The sequence below is a fragment of the Humulus lupulus genome, chromosome 4 (assembly GCF_963169125.1).
Source record: "Humulus lupulus chromosome 4, drHumLupu1.1, whole genome shotgun sequence".
Lineage (NCBI taxonomy): Eukaryota > Viridiplantae > Streptophyta > Magnoliopsida > Rosales > Cannabaceae > Humulus > Humulus lupulus.
The window spans coordinates 157,538,916-157,562,815 of record NC_084796.1 but is presented as its reverse complement, the minus strand read 5'-3'; the positions used below and the strand labels follow the sequence as shown (position 1 = coordinate 157,562,815).

The window sequence follows — 23,900 nt, the reverse complement described above, 5'->3', positions numbered from 1 at the left end:
GGGCGAGCCCTTCTCCAGAAAAACCATAAATGGTTTGGGTGCATGGCTCTAGGTCCTTAGCAAATAATTTCATCCTTTCCAGCGAGGACTTATATAGGATGTTGACCAAACTTCCTGTATCGACCAACACCCTTTTCACCATCATATTTGCGATTTGTACATCCACGACCAACGGATCGGAGTGTGGGAATTGCACATGCTGGGCGTCGTCGTCAGAGAAGGTGATCGGTTCCTCCTCCATTCGAGCCTTTTTTGGTGCACGATCCTCGACACTCATCATCTCGATGTCCTGGTCGTGGCGTAGGGTTCAAGCATATCGTTCCCTCACTTTTCCACTATCTCCTGCAAGATGTGGGCCTCCGCAGATGGTGAGTAGGGTACCTGCCACGGAAGCTGGCTGTAAAGGTGGCGAGCGCTGGCGTGCAGGCGCCGACTCGTTGCCACCTTGAGCCTCTCGCTGAGAACCTCCCATGGCTCGTACATATCTTCTTAAGTGTCCCTGTCTTATCAGGAACTCGATCTCGTCCTTCAGCTGGTTACACTCATTGGTGTCATTCCCGTAGTCGTTATGGTAACGACAGAACTTTGTTGAATCTCTCTTGGAGATATCTTTTCTTATGGGTGCGGGTCATTTGTAGGGCACGCTCGAGCTGGTCGCTTAGAAAACCTTGGCTCTGATTTCAACAAGGGCGGTGTAATTGATGAATTTCGGTTCATACTGATTATTTTTGGGGCACTTACTCTTGGAGGCCTAGGTTTCGCCACTCACCCGCTTTCCACCATTTTTTCCGTTGCCTTTGCCATTGCCATTGGGCTTAGACCCCCCAGCATTATGTCCTGCTTGTCAGTCTTCTCTAGGTGGGAGGATTCTGCCTCCACCTCTCTCCTTGTTCCTTTAACCAGCATTCCCTCTGCATGAGTCGGCCTCATTGTAGCCATAGCCATCTCTGAACCTTGACTGGCTATGGTGGAACCGACTGTTTCCTCTGTTGCCTCCTTGGGCTGGCATTTCCCGGGCGTTAGGGGGAGGCCTGCGTTGGTCGGTGGGTCCCCGTGCATTGTCATGTCATGGGGGGCCCCTGACCGCAGAGCCTGTCTCTGAGTTCCTTATGTTGGCAGAAGGACGATGTCCCCTGCTCGGTGGATGTGACTCTTCACCCCCTGGGCGTCTAGGGCTGCAGGGCTATTGCCCGGCCCTATTCTTCCTCGGGCACAGGGGATTGCCTCAACCAGCCTGGGACGGAGGTTGCGTCTCAAAATCCCTAAGTGGGATATCATCCTGAGGCATTGGTGGCTGCTCCAGCCTTTGAGGGCTTGTTGGCTGGAGCAGAGGGCTAGGATTGGGACCTCTTTGAGGTGGCCCGCTTAGGGGTTGATCAGGCTTTGAGGTAGGCACAGCCTGTTTCCTTGCCAACTGGAGGGCTGCTTCAAGGGCTGCCATGGCATCCCTCTGACGACGGTCCATCTCCGCCTATCTCTCGCTTAGCTCTTGGCGCTGGCGCTCTATCTCCCTCTGCTGTGATGCCATTACCTCGGCGGCACTCTCCTGATTGGCCCTCAGAGCGGCCAACTCATCCTGCAACACCCCCAGTGTTGTCTTCAGGGTCCCAGAGTCCACTTCTTCCTCATCAAACTCCAAATGAGGTTCGTCTTCAGCCATATTTGGGGGAGGAGGCTGGGATGGTGCAGCAGCAGCCTGTCCAGTCTTCTTGGTAGTATTTGCCATTAGATTTTCTTGAGTTCAACTCTCAATGAAAGCACCAGAATGTTGACCCTGATTTTTTTCAACAACACAGAGTCTAGAAAACGACAGGAAAGTAACATAGAGCTAGAGAAAATGATCTAATGGAAAAATAAAGAACACAGAGAGTTATAGTGGTTCGGCCCGAGTGATTGGTAATGACCAACGTCCACTTGATACTATTATTAGTATTGAGCTCCAAAGGCGTGATCAAAGAACTAGGGTTCCTGAGTTTCACAGACCTTAGAAGAAGAAAGCAATACAAGCGATGGATAATAGTACTATAATTCCGAAAGAAAAAGATCGATCCCCTTCCTTGAGCTATTTCTTGAGTATTTATAGGCTCAGGAAGAGTTACATGAATTAGGAAATCATATCTATCCTTAATAAACAGATCTGCAGGTCATAATGAAAAGATATTCTCGGATCTCATCACAACTGTACAGATCTTTACATAAATGAACGGAGTATACGACCAGTCTGGTCGTATATAAAACGTGATCATTTCCACATGGAAATAATCCTGGTCAATAGACGAGCAATATATGTGCCACGTGTCGGCCACGTGTTGAAAATCCTTGCCACGTCATCAATAGCTGACTTATGGATAAACAATAACATTAATAACAAATTACCTCAATAACAATATGTATGTGAATGTATATATTTTTAACATAAAATAATTTATTCAAATAATCATTTTATTAAAAGAAATCATATATTTAACATAAAATTGTAATGATCAATATAATGATAATAATATATATAAATATTTATATTACTCTTAATTAGCCATAAAATCTCACATTCATAAAATAGATATAATTTCTCTAAAATTTAATGAACTTACAAATATCAATAATTATATGAAAATAATATTTTATATTACCTTAGTATTCAAAAATTAACCAAAATATTAATACACAATAATAACTGTTAAATAATAGTTTTACTGTAAATCACACTTTTCATGTATATATATATATATCTAATTATATTATTGATTTACTAAACGAAATAATATAAATAAATGATTAAAATTAATTATTCAAAATAATTTCCATATTAATAGAAAATTAATTAAATATGTCTTTTTACAATTTATTTGATGTCTAATATTTTCTAGAAAATTAGATAGCACAACGAATATAAAATGGACAATCTCAAAATCAAAACCTGTATCAAAAATACGGATAATCCTAGACAGCCAGTATAATTACAGAAAATATATTCAGTGTGTCAAGAATATATAAATATATACTATAGGTACACATAATAACAATTCCTCTATATAATCACAATAAAATAACAATATATTGGTCAAAGAAATTATACCACAATGATCGGGGTTTCAAAACGAGTTAAATGATGATTTCTGAAGCTCAAAACGAACTTCAGAACCTCGAAGCTAAGTTTTGATCGTCGGTTTATGGTGGATCGCGGTGGCTCATGGTGGGCCTGCCACCCAACTATAGTAGATGTGGTAACAATTTAATGGGTTTTGAAGCCCACAACACGAGGAACACTATGGTGGTGACGGATTAGCTAACAGATGCTTGAGGTGGCTGGATCGCAACTTTGAAGTCGCGAGGTGGCCAAACTTAAATCGACTGGTTGAGGTGCTTAACCAGCGAGTGAGTTCTAGAATCCCGAGTGGTCGATAGTTCGGAGGATTCTGCGCATTTTGGTTAGGCTCGTGTCTACATGTGGCGGCCGAAAAGTGGTCATTCGTCGTCGACAAAAGTATCACATAAAGAGGAAAAAGAGAGAGAAAGAAAGAGGAAGAGAATGAGAGAGAAAGAAAATAATTTTTTTGAGGAGAGAGAGAGAGGCTACGGGAAAAAAAGGTTGAAACCTTTTTTTTTAAATTACATTTGGACCCAAAATATTAAAATTCTTTTCAAATAAGACCTTTGGCAAAACTTTCTTAATATTATAAAAATTCTCAATTATAATTATTTGGAATATATGTGATATATGTGTGAGACCACATTATTATGTGGCTATATTTGGGTTATTCGGCATGAGGCGATCCTAGGGAGCAAGATAGTGATCTAGTCATAACGGGATCAAATACCCGGCTCGAGGTGAGCCTATGGGTATTTTGGTAATTTAGTATATTACTGGGAGTTAATGGGTAATGGGAAATGGTTTAGTGATTATTCAAGGATATTGGAGATAACGGGAATTGTGAGACGTTAATTATGATTAACGGGAAAATGTGACAAAAGACAAATTTACCCTTGGGGGCATAAGAAGGAAATGCTAAGGGCAAGGGGCATTTGGGTCTTTTTCTGCCAAAATAATGACTTAGTCACTATTACCTTCAACCTTAGAACCCAGTAGAACCAAAGAAAATAATTAAACACTTTCAGCAGCTCTTTCTCTCATATGTTTTCTCTCCTTTCTCTCTTTCTTGAGCTTGGTTTGGTTTTGAGGGAAGAACTAGTGAATTCAAAGCTTGGAATTGGAGGCTTAGGTCTAGAGTTTGCTTGGACGTAGCTAGGAGGTCTTGAATCACAATTGAGGTAAGCTGCAAACCCTTGTTTTAATTGAAGTCTGTTTTGGCTTTTCTAGTGTTCTTGAGCTTGTAGCTTAAGGTAGTGAATTAGAGATTTGTGGGGGATTTTTTTATTGAACTTAAGGCTGGGTTTTGTTGCTGGTATTATCTTGATGTTGTTCTGGGATTGAATATTGGTTTTGGGAATTGTTTGGGATGATTTTGGTAGGATATGGCTGAGGAAGAAAGCTGGAAAATCTGGGTACATAGGATCACGTTGCAACCTTGTTCTTTGGGCCTGCTGGGGTTTTCTGTTTTGCATAGGCACGTCGCGACCCTTCAGGGCTGAGTCACGGCGCGTGTCCCTGGGAAGATAGGGGCTGGGAGCCTCTGACTTGAGGCACGCGGCGACCCATAAGGAGGTGCCGCGGCACACATAGGCAGAATTGTCCATAATAGGTTTTGAGTCAAGGGAACCCAAACCTAAGGTCTTGGGATGGATTTTACTACATAGGTTAGTAGAATTCGAGGTCCCGGAGGCTAGGACTCAGTCTAGAAGCCTTTATTTACTTGATATTGATGAATATTATTTATTTTGGTTATGACTAGGGTACCGCTAGGGCTCGGGAAAGGATCGTGCTCGAGGGTCGTTCTTATTATATGTTACACTCAAACCTGAGGTAAGAATATTGCACCCAAAACGTGATATATGTGATTAGGGCTTGGCCCGGTTGTTAAATATAGTTATGAATAGGGCTCGTGCCCCTAAGAAGGAACATGATTATGATTATGCCTGTGATCGTTGATTAAGCATTCTTGTATGCTTTGTATCCGGATAATTGTTAAATGATATACGCTTGTTTGCATTATCTGTGTGATTAAGGCTCGACCCTGTTAAGGAACATTGTTAATATTGTGTTTGTATTTTATTGGTTGAGATATATGATTAATACGTATGCATACTTGTATTGTCTGAAGTATGCTTATCTGTGTCTGGTTATTTGCTTATCTGGTTGTCTGAATATCTGGTAAGGCATTGACTTATTAGTCAAGGGCGGTAATAGTGCGCTGGTCGAGAGGCTTAGGGACGTACTATTACATTGATCAACCCTATGGTCGTTTGGAAAAACAAAGCGCTTGGCTAGCTCTATGGCTAGTTACTCAAAGCTCGGGCAAAGGGCCCCGGGTGACTCTATGGTCACATAGCTAGGGCATAGGGCCCTGGGTTGACTCTATGGTCATCTATTCAGGGAAGCGGGCCCCAAAATGATCCTATAATCATTTATTTGTAATTGTATGCATGAATTAATAGGTTATTACTGCTAGGCATGCTAGATATGCATTTGGAATCTGTATTTACTGTTCATGCACTTGTTTATAGCTTTCTTGCTGAGCCTCGTCTCATGGGTGCTATGTGGTGCAGGTATGGGGAAAGGGAAGTTGGACCAGCCATGAGTTGGAGAGCTTCGATGGCGGTGTGTACATATGCGGCTACTCGACCACCACGGCCAGGGTTATCTTGGAGGAACTAGGGTTGTATCACTTATTTTGCCGCTTAGGTCGGCTGGTTGTAACTCTTGAGTTGTATTAGCCTTTTAAATGTTATTTTGGGATCCCATGTATGGATGTAAATATTTTAATGAATCGGTTCTCCTTTTTAACCAAAAATTTTAACCCTAACCCTTTTCATTAACCTTATTTACACGTTTATAACCAATAGACTTGATTAGCAAGTTTGGCACTATTTAAAGTACACAGAGTAACGGTCCTGGATTAGGACGTTACATGAGGGCTCTCCTTTTTCATCAGGGTATTGATGAAGCTTTGAAAGGCGAATCCAGTCTTGAAAAGAAGATGGATGAGAAGGAGAAGAAGATCCTGCTCAACAAGGCTCATATCGCTATAATATTGAGTCTTTATGATAAAGTACTTCGACAAGTCTCTAAGGAGAAATATACAGTTTGAATTTGGTCAAAGCTCGAGGGGTTTTACATGACCAAATCTCTAGTAATTCGCATTTACCTTAAACAAGCTCTGTATTCATTTAAGATGCAAGAAAGTGAAATTGTAGAAGAACAACTAGATGTCTTTAACAAGTTAATTCTTGATCTTGAAAATATTGATGTTACCATCGAGGATGAAGATCACGCCTTACTGTTGTTATGTGCTCTACCTAAGTCCTTTTCTCATTTAAAAGAAACTCTTCTTTATGGAAGAGATTCACTAACTCTAGTTGAAGTTCAATCTGCCTTGAATTCAAAAAATTTGAATGAAAGAAATGAACAAAAGCCAGCTGCAAATGGTGAAGGCCTTTTAGTTTGTGGGAGATAGTCTAAGAAGGAAGATAAGTCAGAAAGAAAACGATCAAAGTCACAGTCAAAGAGTGGTAGCAATGTTCCAAACATTAGATGCTATCACTATAAGAAGGAAGGCCATACTCGGAAGTTTTGCCCTGATAGACAGAAGGGAAACAATCAAGATCATTTCAAAGAGCTTGGGAATGCTGCACTAGTTGAAGATGGATATGAATTAGTAGAGGCTTTGATGGTGTCTTATGAAAGTTTAGAGACGGAATGGATCATGGACTCCGAGTGTTCATTCCATATGACCCCTAACAAGTCTTGTTTTGAGAAGCTTGATGATCAAGATGGTGGTTCAATGTTACTTGGAAACAATAAACCTTGCAAGATTACTGGAATTGGATCTGTAAGGTTAATGTTTCATGATGGAACAGAAGGATTCATCAAGAATGTTAGACTTGTACCTGATCTGAGGAGAAATTTGATTTCTCTCAGTGAGTTTGACAAACATGGCTATGTGTTCAAAGGAGAAAATGTAGTCTTGAAAGTTCTGAAAGGCTCTATGGTTGTTATAAAAGGAATTCAGAAGAATGGTTTGTACTCATTGATTGGGTATGTGATAATAGGATCAGCTGCAACAGTCTTTGCTAGAGGATTATCAAAGACTGAGTTATGGCACAAGAGACTAGGACATGTGAAAGGGGTCTGACCGAATTGGGAAAATAGAACCTTCTTTTTGGTGACAAGGTGGAGAAGCTCAAGTTTTGTGAACATTGTCTCTATGGCAAAGCATGCAAGGTGAAATTCAGTACTGGACAGCAAAGGACCAAGGGAACCCTTGACTACATCCATGTTGATCTGTGGGAGCCTTCTAGAACTCCATCCCATTCTGGGACCAGGTATTTCTTATCCCTAGTTGATGACTACTCAAGAAAACTTTGGATTTTTGTACTGAAAACAAAGGATGAAGTTTATTACCATTTTAAGAATTGGAGAGCTTTGATTGAGAACCAAACATAAAAGAAACTGAAGTGGTTTAGAACTTACAATGGCCTTGAGTTTTGCTCAGATTTCTTTGATGAATATTGTAGAAAAGCAGGCATTCCAAGGCACAAGACAGTACCTAGAACACCTCAACAAAATGGCTTGGCTGAGAGGTTCAATAGGACAATTCTTGAAAGGGTGAGATGTATGCTTCTAAGTGCAGGACTTCCAAAGATTTTTTGGACAGAAGCAGTTATGACTGGTTGTTACCTGATAAACAGGTATCCATCCAAAGCTCTCAACATGAAAACACTCGAGGAAATCTGGTCAAGTCATGCTCCAAACTATGAAAAATTGAAGGTATTTGGATGAGTAGCATATGCACACATTAGACAATACAAGTTTGAACCTAGAGCAATTAAGTGCCTGTGTTTTGGGGTACCTTGAAGGTGTTAAAGGGTTCATATTATGGTGCTTAGAACTAGGTTACAAGAAAGTGCATTATGAGTCAAGATGTTGTCTTTAATAAGTCAGAAATGGCTTATAAGACAAAGACAAATGCAGATAAAGGTGTGCAGCATGCTAGTTCAGAAATAAGTAATGTTGAGGTGGAGCTGAATGGAAAAGATGGAAGAGGTCAAACTGAAACTTGGCTCAGAGAAGAGGAGACTGAAGCTCAGATTCAGACTGAAGCAGATGAGGAAGAAGAAGGAGACTACTTGCTGGCTCGTGTAACGCCCTACCTCCTTAGAGCCGTTACTAAGTGTGTTTAAAATCGTGCTTTCAACTCGCTAATCGAGGTTTTAACTCAAAACGTGTCACTAAGCCATAATTAAAAAGAAAACATTGGAGAAAGTAGTTTTTCACAATTAATTATAAAAATTTACATTTGGGATCCCAAAACATAGTCTAGAAAATATTTACAACACAAAACTGATCAGAGTCGACTAGGCGACAAAATCTAAGTTCGTTTACAAGCATCTCCCAAAATCCCCTAGCTGTGACAACCAGGCTGGCCGGACATGTACACACCGCCTCACGCCAGCTGTGCTCATGGTTGGTTGATCTTCTCTTTACCCTTACCTGCATCACAGAGCATCTGTGAGCCGAAGCCCAGCAAGAAAACCCATAACAGATAACATATGCAATACATGAATCAAACATATAAGCAGGCCACCAATGGCTAAACACGTACGGCCTAGCCGTCCCAGGCATTTACCAAACCCTGGGTTCGCGGACCATGCCGTTAGGATATCCCAGGTATCCTGTTAGGGACTCGCCCTGGCAACTTGCACCCCATGTGCTCAACGCTGTTACCGGCCTCAAGCCGTTCTCGGCCTTGCACTCATCGTGCTTGATGCCGTTCCCGGCTCTTGCCGATCACACATATAATATCAAACACAATATGGCAACAAGCACAGAATTCAAGCATAAACAGATAAAGAGCCATGCTCTGCAATTCTAGTATATAGGGCTCGGCCCTGCATATCATTTCCATTCAACACATTGGGCTCAGCCCTGCACACAAGCTCTACAGAAATAGGGGTTTTCTTACCTGAGTTCCGAGCTTCCTAAGCACCGATACCCCGAGCACAGTCCACTAACGTGAGCCTCGCCGAAATCCTAGTCACAACACATAACAATATCCGACCATGAAATTCCAACCCAACAAATAACCACAAACCGTAACCCTAACCTCCGGGATCTTGAATTCTATCAATCCAAATGATAAAATCCATCCCGAGCCTTACCCTTTAAGTTCCCAAGTCAAAAATATCATTAAAATCCTCACTGACACTAAGGGTCGCGGCCCCACCCTCTAGAGCCGCGACTAGCCTCAAAACAGAGGCTAGCTCTCCACTGACCACCACGCGGGCCGCGGCGCGCTCGAATTTTCTCAGCCTCCCATGGCTGCGCGCGCATGCGGGCCGCGGCACACCCCTCCTAGGGCCGCGGCTCCATACGACGAACCCAGATTTTCCATCCCTTCTTCAAGCCAATTACCACCAAAACCAAGCTAAGACTCCTAAATATTCAACATAATTACTCCAGCACAGAAACAACATCAAAACCTCAAAGTATGCTTCAAAACTTAGCTAAAACATCCAAAGAGTAAGCAAGCTTAGCTACATGCAATCCTCTAGAACCAGCAGAAAGTTAAAGGCTAAACTTTAATGTTTAGAGCTTACCTTGCTGAGCTTAATCCCAGAATTTTGATCCTCAATCCCAAAGCTTCAAGCTCCTAGAGCATCCCAGCTGAAATCCCTTCAATTCCTTGGTAATTCCTTTAGGTTTCCTCTTGAATTCCACCTTAGAGAGTGTAAGAGAAGGGAGAGCAAAAGCTAACTTCAGTTCTTAGGAGAGTATGAGTCGGTTTCTCAAGGTTTCTAAACAGTTCCTTTCACTTATTTGTTTTATATAACTTAAGTCTAAAGGTTACCTCAAGGCTCGAGGTACCAATACGTCCCCGAGGGCAAAAATGGTAAATTCCCCAAATATTCCCGCCTAGGCATTCTATCCTCAAATATATCTCCAAATATTTATTTCTATGTCCCGATAATCCCATAACTCGACTAATACCCGAATTACCCCTCGACTCGCCCCGAGTCCAAATCTCAACCCCGTTGTGACTCTCTGGCTAACCGCTCCCCATGACTGTCTCGGATCGTGCTGTACAGACATATCACACGTATACAACATATATTTCATTTATCACATTTATGCCCCCAATATCCAGACAGGGCCCACATGCACATTTAACTCAATTAACACATGCATCATAATCATATATACACATAAATTCACATATAAGCAAATTAAACCACTTATTGCCCTCTAGGCACACTAATCAAGGCCCTAAGCCCGATTAGCAAATTCAGGTCGTTACAGCTCGAGATAGAACCAGAAGGCAAATTAAAGCTCCTGACAGGTATGGATATGAAGACTTAATGGCATTTTCTCTTATTGCAGCTAGTGAAGTTCTGAAGATGAACCTAACTTTTACAAAGTTGTTGTTGCTTGCAAAGAAAAGCACGAATGGCTTAAGGCCATGAATGAAGAGATGAAGTCCTTGCATGACAACCATACCTGAGACCTGGTAAAGAGACCTGGAGGGTCTAAATTAGTCAGTTGTAAATGGATCTTCAAAAGGAAAGAAGGCATTCCTGGTGTTGAGAAATGAAGATTCAAAGCTAGGCTTGTTGTCGAGGCTTTACTCAGAGGGAAGGGATCGATTTTAATGATGTGTTCTCCCCAGTTGTGAAGCATGGGTCCATTCAGATTATGTTTCAATGGTAGCCAAGTTTGATCTAGAATTTGAGCAAATGGATGTCAAGACTAGATTCTTGTATGGAGAACTTGAAGTAACTATTTTCACGAGACAACCAGAAGGTCTTACTGTGAAAGGAAAAGATGACTTTGTGTGCAAGCTGGATAAGTCTTTGTATGGTTTGAAGCAATCCCAAAGGCAGTGGAATTGAAGATTTGATGAGTTTATGACTCGAATAAAGTTCAAAAGGAGTAAGTTTGATAATTGTGTATCCTTCAAGTTCATCACTGATCATTCTTTTGTTTTCTTGCTTCTCTATGTTGATGATATCCTAATTGCAAGTAACAACAAGAACGAGACAGATAAAGTCAAATCTGACTTGAAGAGAGAATTTGAAATGAATGACATGGGTGAAGCCAAAAGAATTTTGCGGATAGAGATCAAGAGAGATAGAAGTAAAGGGTTGTTGTTTCTATATCAAGAGATGTACCTGAAGAAAGTTCTTGACAGATTTGGCATGCCAGATTTCAAACCAATTTCAACACCCATCTCTCAACAGTTCAAACTTAGTATGGATCAAGCACCTGAGAGTAAAGATGAAAAGGAATTTATGGCAGAAATTCCTTATGCAAATGCAATGGGATCTCTCATGTATGCCATGGTCTTCACTCGACTTGACATAGCATATTCAGTGAGTTTAGTTAGTAGATTTATGTCAAATCCTGGGAGGCACATCGGTCGGCTCTAAAGTTGATCCTTAGATACATTAAAGGGTCACTTGGAATGGGTCTAATCTATCGAGGACCTGAAGGATTTCATGAAAACTCAGCTGCAATAGAAGGGTTTGTAGACTCTGATTTTGCAGGGTGTTTAGATACTAGAAAACCACTCGTAGGCTATGTGTTTACTGCATTGGGAACTGCAATTAGCTAGAAGACTAGTCTTCAGAAGGTAGTTTCCTTGTCCACAACCAAGGCATAATATATTGCTTTGACAAAAGCAATAAAGGAAGCTCTTTGGCTAAGGGGAATTGCTCGAGAATTAAAGCTTCAAGACCAGGTCATCACTGTTCACTGTGATAACCAGAGTGCTATCCACATTTCTAAAAACAAGGTCTATCACGAGAGGACAAAGCATGTAGATGTCAAGCTACACTTTGTGAGGGAAGTTATTGTTGATGGAGCTGTACTTGTGAAGAAAGTCTCCACAGAGCATAATCCCTCGGATATGATTACCAAAGTTCTTCCAAGCAACAAGTTCTACTACTGCTTGGACCTTATTCAGTTGAAGTAAAACAGCTAGTCTGATTTTCTATAAAATAAAAAAAAAGTTACAATTGATCCCTGTACTTGTTATGTAACAGGTGGAGATTTGTTAGCTATTGGTTCACATCACCACATCCCTAAGCTTTCTATTTTTGGCAATTAGTTATATTCGTTATTACTGCTTCATTAAAACAGTTAGCTATAAATAGACCACTCAATCATAAGCCTAGAAATCAATTTTTTCTTCAGTTTTCACATATGTTGTAACTCATGTTCTAGAGAGAGTTGTGTGAGGTTTGTAACTGAGATTGATACATGATCAATAAAGTGACTACTCACGATTGTTTTTGAATTGGTGTGTTCTTCAAGTTTTTAAATCCTTTCTTTCATCTTGATTTTTTTTTATCCGAGTTTCTGTACTAGTTTTCTTATTTGTGGTCTGTTTGTACTTTGCATTACAGTGAGTCTCTTAGAAAGACAGTCTAGAAATCATAAAAGGTGCTCAGTCAAGATGTGAGGTTGCCCATGCAACTTTAAATGCACAGTTTTGCAATTTTCATTATTAGAGTTTTGTTTGCTAATGTTTTTGTGATCTTATTATTTATTCTTGTCTCTTGTTTACAGAATTTACAAAAAGAAAGACATTTAATTAATTATGAATATTATTTTTAGTTAAGCAAATATCTCACTTTTTTTAAATATGTCACTTAGAATATCTCTGTGATAAACAAGAGATATTTTTCTAATTCTTTTGACTTTGGTTCGACAGCTATATATTGCAATTACACAAGATTTTATCTTATCACGTTTTTATAAGTAATAAATTTTATTTATATATATATCACTTTCATTTTTACTACATGATTTGATTGCAACATTTTCGTTGTTACCTTGTTTATTTGATATCTCTTGTTCACCAGCTATAATCATTCAATGTAGATTTGAACATAGTATTACATTGATATATAATGAATGGACCTTGTCAGCTTCTAGTATTAAGTTCAAAATCTGATTTCTAAGTCAACTGTCGAAGTTGATGTAGTAACCTGGCAATGGTCAGCTCGTTCCATAAATGGAATGTATTTTAAACAGGTTGATTGTGTAGCTATGAAGACATTGAGTAGCAATAAATCCAAATGACTAAAGTCATTTGTTTTTTAACTACCTTTGTGAGTCATTTTGTGTATTTTTGGTTTTATCTTTTGTAATCCAAAAGTTTTAAAGCTTGAAAAGCTTCTTTGTTATGTGGGTACGAGTTTAGCACCTTAGATTAGTTTTTGTTTAACCTATTTGTTCATCTTGTGTACTATTTGGTTCAAGGCTTCTTTGAAAGGAAGAAATTGCTGTTCATCTTCGGGACAAGTGCAAAGACTTTCTTTGGAGGAAAAAGTAGTATATTCGGGAGAAGACTCATCACCATCAGTTGAAGGAAATTTAAGCAAGAAGGTGATTCCTGAAAACGTGATTTGAAGGATTGGTATAAAAAAATTTGTGGTTCAAGTTAAGAGGGAGTCTTACTTTACATAAATCAAGTAAATTGGTTGCACTATTGATAATCTTACTAATCATGTTTTATTTGTGGGTGTGGCCCATAGACTAAGAAAACCAAATTATGTAAAACTATGGTGTAACATTTAAGTATTTATGTATTTACATATACGTATTTTCGGTTACAAATTGATGCAACATAGCTGTTATCTGCTGTAGAAACTGTCCAACGTGCTCAAGGAACTTTTACATTTCCACTTTAAGTAAAAGTTGATCAATTAATTACTTGCTAATGTTTTAAAAAAGTGGAAATTTCGGTTACGAATGGGTGTTGTGTATATAAAGTGTATACAAACTCTTTATAGGGGTAATAGGTTGATCATTTTGTAAAGGGAAGTGAGGGCTTCCTAAAATCAATTCGGGTGTTCATTGTATAATTTTTTAGTTGTTCTCTTCTTGAGAGTAACATATCAATGAAGAGGAATTTCAACAAAGGTTTTATACGGTTCTAGAAGCTTACTAAACGTATATTATCATGCCTAATTTAGCTAAACATTATAACCTAAATCCTAGTTATAAATTCTTCACCGTTGTTTCATAATTTTTTTTTTCATAGTTAGAACCTAAAATCCTAATCAGGCTACTTTTTTATCATTGAGTATTGCTAAGGGGCACCAATGATATCCAACATCACCTTACATGGTATATTGTTATTGGTGCAATTTAGTTTCAAGTTCTATATATTTTAATTGAAAATAAAATATGTAAGACGCGATACTAAATTGCCCCAATCAACATAAGATGGTATTAGACACCTGATCGTTCTATATCATTGCTTTTTTCATTAGGGTAAAATTGCCCTTAGATTTTCTTTGGCCCAAAAATAAATGTGAGATGCAAAATATAGCTTAGGCTTTGGTTGGTTAGGTTTAAATAAGCACTTTTGAAACTAAAAAAAAAATTAAAAGTCACTGTTAAAGTTTGGATGGATTTACTATTTACTTAAGCTTTTCAGTAGAAAAAACTCTTCCCAATAAAGCAACTCTCTAAAGGCACAAGTGATGCCAACCAAAATCATAATTACTTGACAACTAGAATTCAACAATTTGTATGGTATTGGGTTTATTGAGTTTTGGTCCAAACCACCAATGTATACGATTAAGATAAATGTCGATGCGACCATCTTTGAAGAAAGGAGGAGGTATGGTATTGGGTGGCTGGCTCGTGATCATGAGGGAAGACTGGTTTTAGCCAATACTTGTGGCTCTAATGGCAGAGTTCAACCAGAGTTAGCAGAGGCATTGGGCGTCATGGAGGCATTGAGCTAGCTGAAAACGCAGCAGTTGCAGAAGGTAATTTTGGAGACTGATTGCTTCACTGTGGCTCAAGCACTTTAGAAGCCCAATACAAACGGTATCATCATTGGGTTTCATTATTACTGATTGTAAGTGTTTGTTGTCTAGTTTGGGAGGTGTTTCTCTATTTTTTATTAAACGATCTGCAAACCAAGCAGCTCATTACCTCACTCGAGCTTCTTGCTTTATTTCTGATTGTAGGTATGGGGAGAGTGGTGCTCCTTAGGAGTTGTTGGATGTATTACAAACTGATAGATTCTAATGAACTATCCTCTTTTATTCAAAAAAAAAAAAAAAGAATTCAACAATTTGTAACTTGTAAGCAAAGTATTGTGTGTGTATCTCAATTATGTAATTTGTAATTAAAAATCATTTATTATATTTTTTTCTTTGACTGACAAAGGCCGAAGATTGTGGAATTACTAAAATATAAAGTAAAAAATAAAACGAGCACATACACATTTATATATAAGGGAAATTGGCAATATAAATACCCAATATTTACATGTTATAATTATATACCTAATATTTTTGTTTTTTTTGCGGCAATAAAACTCAATGTTCGCAAAACAGACATGTGCTTGCTCTTTATTGGATTTTTCAGATAGACACATATCAATAAGAAGCTGACATGTGTCTCCTGAGTCAACAATTAAACATTGGATATTATTGTCTCAAAAAAAATGTATACAACTAAAACAAAATACAAATATTGGGTATTTATGACGCCAATTATCCTACCCATATATAATGGTACTAAAAGATTGTCCTTCACTACCCCTTAGGTTGTTAAAGATCACTTACTTGGCTGAAGTATCTCTTCCAAATTTAAGAACTGAAAAAATACTTTCTTTCCATTTTGTTTCTGCTTTCGACATGTTTAAGTACTCATTTGTGGTATGTTGGAACTCTGACAAGAGATAATGAAAGAGAGCACTTCCTAAAATCTTCACCTGGACGGGCACATTTGTATAGTTTGGACAGCTATACTAGTTAAGCCTAGTCTGCTTATCATTAAAATAGAACTTGTGTTCTCTAACAATACCAACACAGGCAGTATTGTATGGTTGGTAGGTACAGAATAAAGCCCACATACTGATATTCTATCAACACATTCCACACATTCATAATAATGTCCATCAGACTCTTACCAAATGGAATTTTTTTTATAGGTTTTAAATGTATGCATACCAAATATTAAGTAAACATTTTGTTTACTCATGCATTCCCTTGTAAGTAGATTATAAGTAGGTTGACACATTTTAGTTCCTTCCTCTAAAGAATAAAAGACGAATTCCAACTTAAATTTCTTAATCAAACATTGTTATGCATTCATTAGTTAAGAGTCTCGAGACAAAAGATCTGACATGGCAAAATCTTTTCCAACATGTTTACGCTTTCAATAACTTCACCCATAGTAGTAGCTTCCAATGGAAAAAAGAATTTAGATTTAAAAACAAGCATTTCACATTGCAGGCCCTGGGAATTCGTTGAGGACTGCAGAAGGCACAAAATAAAATATTGAAACAAGAAGATATTGCCAAATTATAGATAAAACCCATCATTTCAAAATAAGAAAAATAAGAAGGAAAAGCTTCAAACAAAAGAATGAATACTTGTTCTTGTATTGCTTGGATGAAATGAAACCTATACACCATGTTGTGGGATAAAAAGCAGTGTCGAAAACCAGTCGCACCAAGGGACAAGGGTGATGAAAAAGTTCCCACCAACCCTAGGATCGGGCCACTGCCTCTGCTTTGCAAACAGGGCAAGTATTTTTATGGGAAAGCCAATGTCTTATGCATTCTGTATGAAAACCATGTCCACAGTCCAGCTTTCCCATGTCATCATCTGTTTCGAATTCCTCCTGTACACACAAGCATGTTTCATAGATACATAAACATAATTAAATGTACAACTACATAAACAGAAACAAAAATATATGAAGACCATTAGGAGCTGCTAGAAAGTTTAGTAAGCAAGCTCACCTGACATATGCTGCACTTCTTATCTGCTAGTGAAGGCAAACGTGACCAATCATTTGAAATCGAGAGCTTGATTTTTCTTAGGCAGCGACCTATTTCCTCTTCTTTTAGTCCAGTATTCACATAACCAATTCTTTCACCCAGATCAAGGAGTTCCTATTTTTACACCAAACCAAAAGAACCATGAAATACAAATTAGCACTAGACAAAAATCATATTGAAGAGCTCATTGGAGAAAAACAAAAGGAAAAAGAAAAAAAAACTGGTAGATTACAATACGAATACCTCATAAGACATGTTATCAACATCAAGTCTCATGTCCCTAAACCGATCGTGTATGTCTACTCTGTTACCCATTAGCAGACCACTGTGGAGCATCATTATCTGCACCCAGCCAGTATGTACTTTAAAATACTTATAGATGAAATCATATCTAAAAACTTTCTAAAAACTTTCTCACGATACATTACTTTAATAAAGACATGACCACATAATCATATAGAATATGTCAGATAAATATTTTCAAATAAAATTTCCAACGGCATAACAAATCAAATTTCATTAAGAACGAATAGAACAAAAGAAGCTACTAACAACCTTCATCTAACCAGGAAAAATACAATTCTGACATCCCATGTGGTCATACAATTTGGTAATAATTTTCATGTTTTTCGGCACGAGTTACAACCATCACCAAAGGAAGATGGAAATCATGGAATCAATCAACCATATGCAGTACGAACTAACATTTACAACTTTAAAGAAAAAACTTCAAGAAGGAAGACTTTCTTCCATATTATTTGAATCCTAGCATCCATATTAAGAGATTGACCATTGTATTAGTTACAACCTATTGAATTAATAAGCTGTCTTACTTGAAAATTGAAGTTAAACTGCATCATGAAAGAATACTTTGGTGCAACTGACTGTTTATTTGGGCCAAAATTTGAACGGATAATTAACAAGTTAGGAAACTAAATTCTTCTTCTATGCGACAGAATATGTTTTACTTGACACAAACTACAAAATTTTAAGCTTAAGTCCTTTGTCAATAAATAGTGCCAGTTAATAACCAAACATAAAACAATCTCCACTTTTTTTTCCTGATGAAGATATCATCTCCATTTAAATGACCCAAACTTGCGCTATTTAGTGACTAAGCTATGTCCTCCTTTAGAAGTCTGATTTCTTACCCTCAAAATTAAAAATTGAATGTTGTTTAATCCTTTCTCTTATTTTTTAGAAATGGTACCTCAAACTATTTCTTAATCAGGTCATCCGCATGGTTAGTTTCTCAGAGTCACAAGAACAGATAAACTGAAAATGAAAAAGATTATTTTTAGAGAGAATTATGTAGTAAAAAATAACCTACAGCTGGTTATTTTTCAAAGCATGGAACTCTAGCATATTGCTTTATATGTCCCCATGAGGAATTTGAACCCAGAAGAAAACGAGCCATGGGTCATAACGTACAAATAATTATATAAGTCTATGTTCATGACAAGATGATGCAAACAATGATTACAGAGGAACAATGAATCTTATATCAGGCATCCCTTGGTGGGAAATGTACTGGATTTCATTAATATTTTCTCCACTACTAAAAGCATCCTTAAAAGTTAAAATGAAACATAGTGAAGCAAACTAAATATGTCAAGAAAGATATGGATGAGAATAAGGAAAAAAATTCAGATAATTAAACAAGAGAGTTAGGTCAAATGGAAAACTGGATAAGAAAGGGTTAAACATAAACAAAACAACTAGACAAGTAACATACCTCAGCAAGGCCTTCAGGGGAAGGATGTCGAACATGGCGAAAATACCTTGCTCCGAAAACTTCTGACCCGGGGCGTTCCAACAAGAAGTTAGGTTCAGTATCAAAAAATGAAGGTTCAGGGGTGACTGTTCGCCTTGCTATATAAGAACGCTGCTAACAGGATCGATTTTTTTTATGAACAAGAAACAAGTAATCAAAAAACAATAAATTTCTCAAAATAAAAACCAACTGAGATAGAAAAAAGGATGCAAAAGGAAACAAGTTCACACTTGTTTCTGTAAAATGAACCTGAAAGGTAGACAAGAGACTAATCCTATCTAGACAAACAATAAACCTAAAACCAAGAGATTCATTTATTGATTATGAAACAGGCAAATCCTTTGATTACCAAGAAGGTATTTTATTTTGATTTTTTCCTAAAAAAAATCCTTTTGGCTGAAGATCACACTAAGCTTATCATAACTACCCCCACCCCCACCTTCCAGAAACTACTCCCCCCTTAATAATAGGAATAGGAATATTAGATAACCAATGCCATTAAATCAACCCTGAATTTGATTTACGATAATAACTGACTAAAAGTTTAAACGTGCACGCATTAACCGATAGAGATATATTTTGAGTAACTAAAACATACCCCACAAAAACGAACAAACCCCATATTAAACAACATAAAACTAACGGCAAAACAAGCCCAAAAGACCAAACCAAACCATAATGAGCCATAAACGACTCCAAACGTAAAGCATTAGAATATATGTACATATATATTGTGTATATAAAAATGGTTCAAGGCTATCAGAGTTCACACGGACCTGCAGCCGAATAATAATAAGAAATATCTCAAGGTTTGAGTGAAAACAGTATATTCAGATCAGGCACCATTAATCAAACTCAACAACAAGAAACAAAGTTTTAAAACAAAAGCACATGAAGTCTGAAGCTTTACATGAAGTCGACTAAGTACATGAATAAAGACATAAGGCACAAAAGATGTGAAATCATATATAAGCTATACCTCTCTATCTCTATGGCCGCTGGTCATCTTATCTCCATCAATCTTACCTCTTCCAGAAACATTTCTCCTGGCCACAACACAGTCAACCGAGGCAGCAGCATCGGCCGAGAACCCAATTCCAGGACCACACCAAACATCTTGAAAATCCACACAACTAGCAGAATTGAAAACAGAATTAGACCCATCCACGAGACCCTGATGAAGGGCATTTCTGTCTTTTTCACTCTCTTTGTTGCCATTACTGTTCTTAGAGCCATTATTGTTGTTACTATTACTATTCTTCTGCTTTTTCTTCCTCACCTTCTTCCCTTGCCAATCCGCCGAGCTACGAATCACAGCAGGTACAGAGACTTGCTGTGAGGACCCTGCAGTGCATCCTAGTCCTCTGAAGGTCGAAGAAGTGAAGTTATTTTTCTTCTTGTTGTGAAGGTTCAAGGGTATGGTTTCATTTGAGTTAGTGGTGATGGCGTTGGTGTTATTATTGGTGGAGAAAGTAGAGAGAAGGAGAGAAGAAATGGTGGATTTGCAGCGAGTGGATTGAATAATGGATGGGATTTCAAGTGGGTTTGGATCTGTTTCTGAAATGAGTAGGCCAAATTGACTTCTGGGTCTTCTCAATTTTATGTGTTCTGCCATTGTTGAAGTCTCTGTAAGAACAGGCATGGTAGTTTTTGGTTCCTCCTCTTCTCTAAAGGAGAGAGAGAGAGAGAGAGGTGCTAAGAATTCGCTAGCAAGTTTTTGTGGCTTTTTAGATATGAATAATAATGGAATGAAGATGTGATTAACTTGGGGGAGAGAGAGAAAAAAAAAATTGTTTTTGAGTTTAAGAGAGAGAGATATAGCAAAGAATGTAGAATTAGATTTTGGTTTTTACTTTTTGGATTTAACTTGAATACAAAAATTGGAATTTTTTTTTTAATTATTTTCCTTTAAAGAAGAAAAAATTGGGAGTTTTTAATATTGTTGTGAGGGGTTTTTCTTTTTGTGGGTTTGTTAGGTGGGCTCTGCTTTGTCTTCTTGTTGGTATTGTGGGGTATATGCCATCAACCAGCAGCACTCGGAAAGAGGAGAGAGAAATAGAAGAGCTCTGGAATCTGTGAATTTTCAACTTTTGCTTTCTCTTTTGCTTTTTAAGCTAAACTGATGCTTTCTTATTAAACAAATAGGAAAAAAAATAAAGAATAAACATATCTTTATTATACCCCACATCCATCTACTTCACCGTAAGAATATAAATAAATAAATTATAAAAAAATGTTACGTCTTGCTATGAAGAGTGTAAAGTCTCTCTCTCTCTATTGAGTGGTTTGAGGCTCATATTTAGACTAGTCGCCTCAATAGGGTCTGTGAGAGAGGGTAGTAAGTATGGGGCAGCAAATTCAGTCTACAAAAAGACAGATTTGAGGGGTAAGTGTGGACAGAATTTGTATGGTCCCACCAGGAAAATCACAAGCTCAAAATTCATTAGTGTATTTGAGAATTTTAACCTTTTCTTTTATTTATTTAGTTGCAAGTTTTACAACTAAGGATGTCTTGGCATTCACTACAGTATCTTCACAAATAGCCTTAATCACGTAAGATGGTCTAATTTTGACTCAAGGGATGTCTTCTGATTCAAGAATCAATATTTTGTAGGGTCCCCATAACTCATGTTTCTTCCAATCTCTGAGTGTGAACCCTAAATTCCCCAAATAAATCTTTTTTCTTTCATTTTTTAAAGGTGTCAAAACTATTCACAAGTACTTTCTCGTTCCTTGGATTACTAATTATAGAGCTATTTATAAACTTTTTTAAGTTATCTTCTTTTCTTTTCTTTTCTTTCTTTTTTTTGTTTGGTCGGCATATTTTTTATTCTTCTGATTCAAGAATGGTTAGAATTATAGAACTTGCTTATGTTTGTTTAGAAACATTTTTCCCTCCCTAATAAAGGGCACTTCAAAGAAGAAGAAAAAGGTGAAAGAGAGTTGTCCACAACCTACCTAATAATAAAAGTTACTTTGTTTACTTTTCTTCTCCTCTTTTTTGGTTTGATCATTTATTTCTTCCCTATTCACACAAAACCTTAATATTTTTTTATTTCCACTAATAAACTGATTTAGTTGTAACTTTGTGATAGTTAATTTTCACCCTCAATGTGTAACTATTGACTTTTTTATTGTCATATTGGCACTAATACATATAAAGTATTGTCTTTTTTTAACAAAATAAAATAAATGAAGGGTCGGAAACTATAAATGCTAATCATTATTATCAGCTAGGATAGTGATAAATGATTCTGGCGATGAATGTTTATTGCAAAAAAGAAAAAGAAAAATACACATATTAATGTAGTATGTTTTTAAATTATTTATACAAATTATAGTTTCATTTTAAAAGAAAAAAAAATATGATTAATTTAAAAATATATCACATGTATAAAGTGATGTATTTGTTTCATATGTATAAAGTGTGTTTTAGCTTTACATTTAGTAAGACTTATTAAATAAGAAAAAAAAAACAGAACGTTGTTGATATCATTTTTTTTAATATTTGAGAATGACCCAAATGTTGTCAATGTTATGCTATTTAAGATTAATAAAAGCGTAGTGTGATTATTTGTTTTGATGTTGGATTATTAAAGTCTTGTGCAATAATTTTGTTTGCTTTTATTCATTCAAGTCCTGAATAAGGATAATTAAAGACAGCTAGCTAGTTTTTTTTTTTTGCTAGTTTCTCTTTATATAGAAATGATACTACACATTGTCTAGAAGAAGTATTTCGGAAAGAAAAAAAAAAGAAAGATGTAGAGTACATAGATTAGTACTATTATGTTTTTTTTTTCTGGAAGCATAGAATTAGTACATACCTGCGTTTTCACACTTTAAATTAAATTTTTGCTCCTAAAAATTATTAATAAAAGGAGAGTTGTCAGATGAAATTACATTCTAAGAAATTTTATTTATTTTTACCAAATCCAAACAGTAATACTAAAGGTGCAGTCGTAAAATACAAGAATGTGTGAATATAAAAAACACTGCAAATTGTCACAAGTGGCAGGCAACACCTTTATACTAAATGACATAATTGGATTGAAAGTTACTCACTCAAATTTCAGAACACAACGCAACAAAAGCAAATTGACAAACACGCGAAGAAGAAAAGAAGAAAAAAAAAAAGAGTTCCTTATGACATTTCTTCCTTCATTTTAAACTTTATTATCATTTTTCTTTCCAAAAGAGAAATAGGAATATGCATAATGGTTTGAAAACGAATATTGGAGCAACATTCTATATGAATAAGACAAGTTCAATTAAAAACAAAAACATAAACTAAACACTATCACATTATCACGATCACATTTGCTAATCCATAATAATAAATAGAATAATTATATTTTAATCCATTAATGTGTTTATTTATTAAAAAATTACTAATTTAGTTATCTCAATACCAAGTTAGCAATGTTTACATAGTTTAACCTAAGAGCATGTTTGGTTTGGTGGAAGGGAGGTTGGAATAGAATGGGGATTACCATTACTATGTTTGGTTTGGATTTTTACACTTATGAATCAATTCCTTATGTTAGTGACCCAAGTTCTAAAGGCTCAGCCCAAGAAACTTTATTATTTTAGGGTTTCCCTTTTATGTAGACTCTTTTAGTTGCATTGCTAAAACACTATTGTATCATTATCTAACATAGTGATTTCTCTCATCTGCCCGTGGTTTTTTTCCCTTTGGGGTTTCCACGTAAATTTGTGTGTGATCTTTATTTTTCTATTCATTGTCTATTATTATATTTTCTACAAGTGGTATCAGAGCCAGATTTGATTTAGGTAATTGCGTCTGTTAAATATGATATTACGCTTTTGGATTGCAACACTAGATTTACGCTTTGGCAGGTTAAGATGTGGGTTGTTCTTGCTCAGATGGATTTTGATGATGCATTACTAGAGATTAACAAAATGCCCTCATCGCTGACTAAAGAAGAAAAGGAGCATAAGGATCAAAAAGTCTTATTGCATATTCATCTTCATCTATCTAATCAGATCTTACAGGACGTTCTGAAAGAGAAAAGTGTTGCAATATTGTGGTTGATATTGGAGAAGTTGTGTATGTCTCTTAAAAACCATTTAATTGTGTTTAAGAAGATTGTATCTGACTTTGAGTCTATGGAGGTTAAATACGATGGAGAAGATTTATGTTTGATTTTGCTGTGTTTGCTGCCATCTTCATATTCAAC

General features: G+C 36.9%; 1 protein-coding gene across 3 annotated transcripts; it reads right to left on the bottom strand.

Moving 5' to 3' along the window:
- Positions 1–16,264: 16,264 nt before the first annotated feature.
- Positions 16,265–20,583, bottom strand: LOC133830924 (uncharacterized). 3 transcript variants are annotated; one of them, XR_009892297.1, is made up of 6 exons: positions 19,682–20,583; positions 18,664–18,816; positions 17,172–17,270; positions 16,890–17,042; positions 16,518–16,768; positions 16,265–16,398 (listed from the first exon to the last, which is right to left on the bottom strand). XR_009892297.1 is itself a non-coding variant. In XM_062261039.1 (5 exons), exons 1-5 carry the CDS (start codon positions 20,342–20,344, stop codon positions 16,634–16,636), a joined length of 1,203 nt encoding a protein of 400 aa, XP_062117023.1. In that variant the 5' UTR covers positions 20,345–20,583; the 3' UTR covers positions 16,265–16,633. The 3 variants fall into 3 exon arrangements, 2 of the variants coding, with proteins under 2 accessions (XP_062117023.1, XP_062117024.1); XM_062261039.1 differs by having other exon boundaries at positions 16,265–16,768; XM_062261040.1 differs by having other exon boundaries at positions 16,265–16,768; positions 18,664–18,813; positions 19,682–20,572.
- Between the last annotated feature and the right edge of the window lie 3,317 nt (positions 20,584–23,900).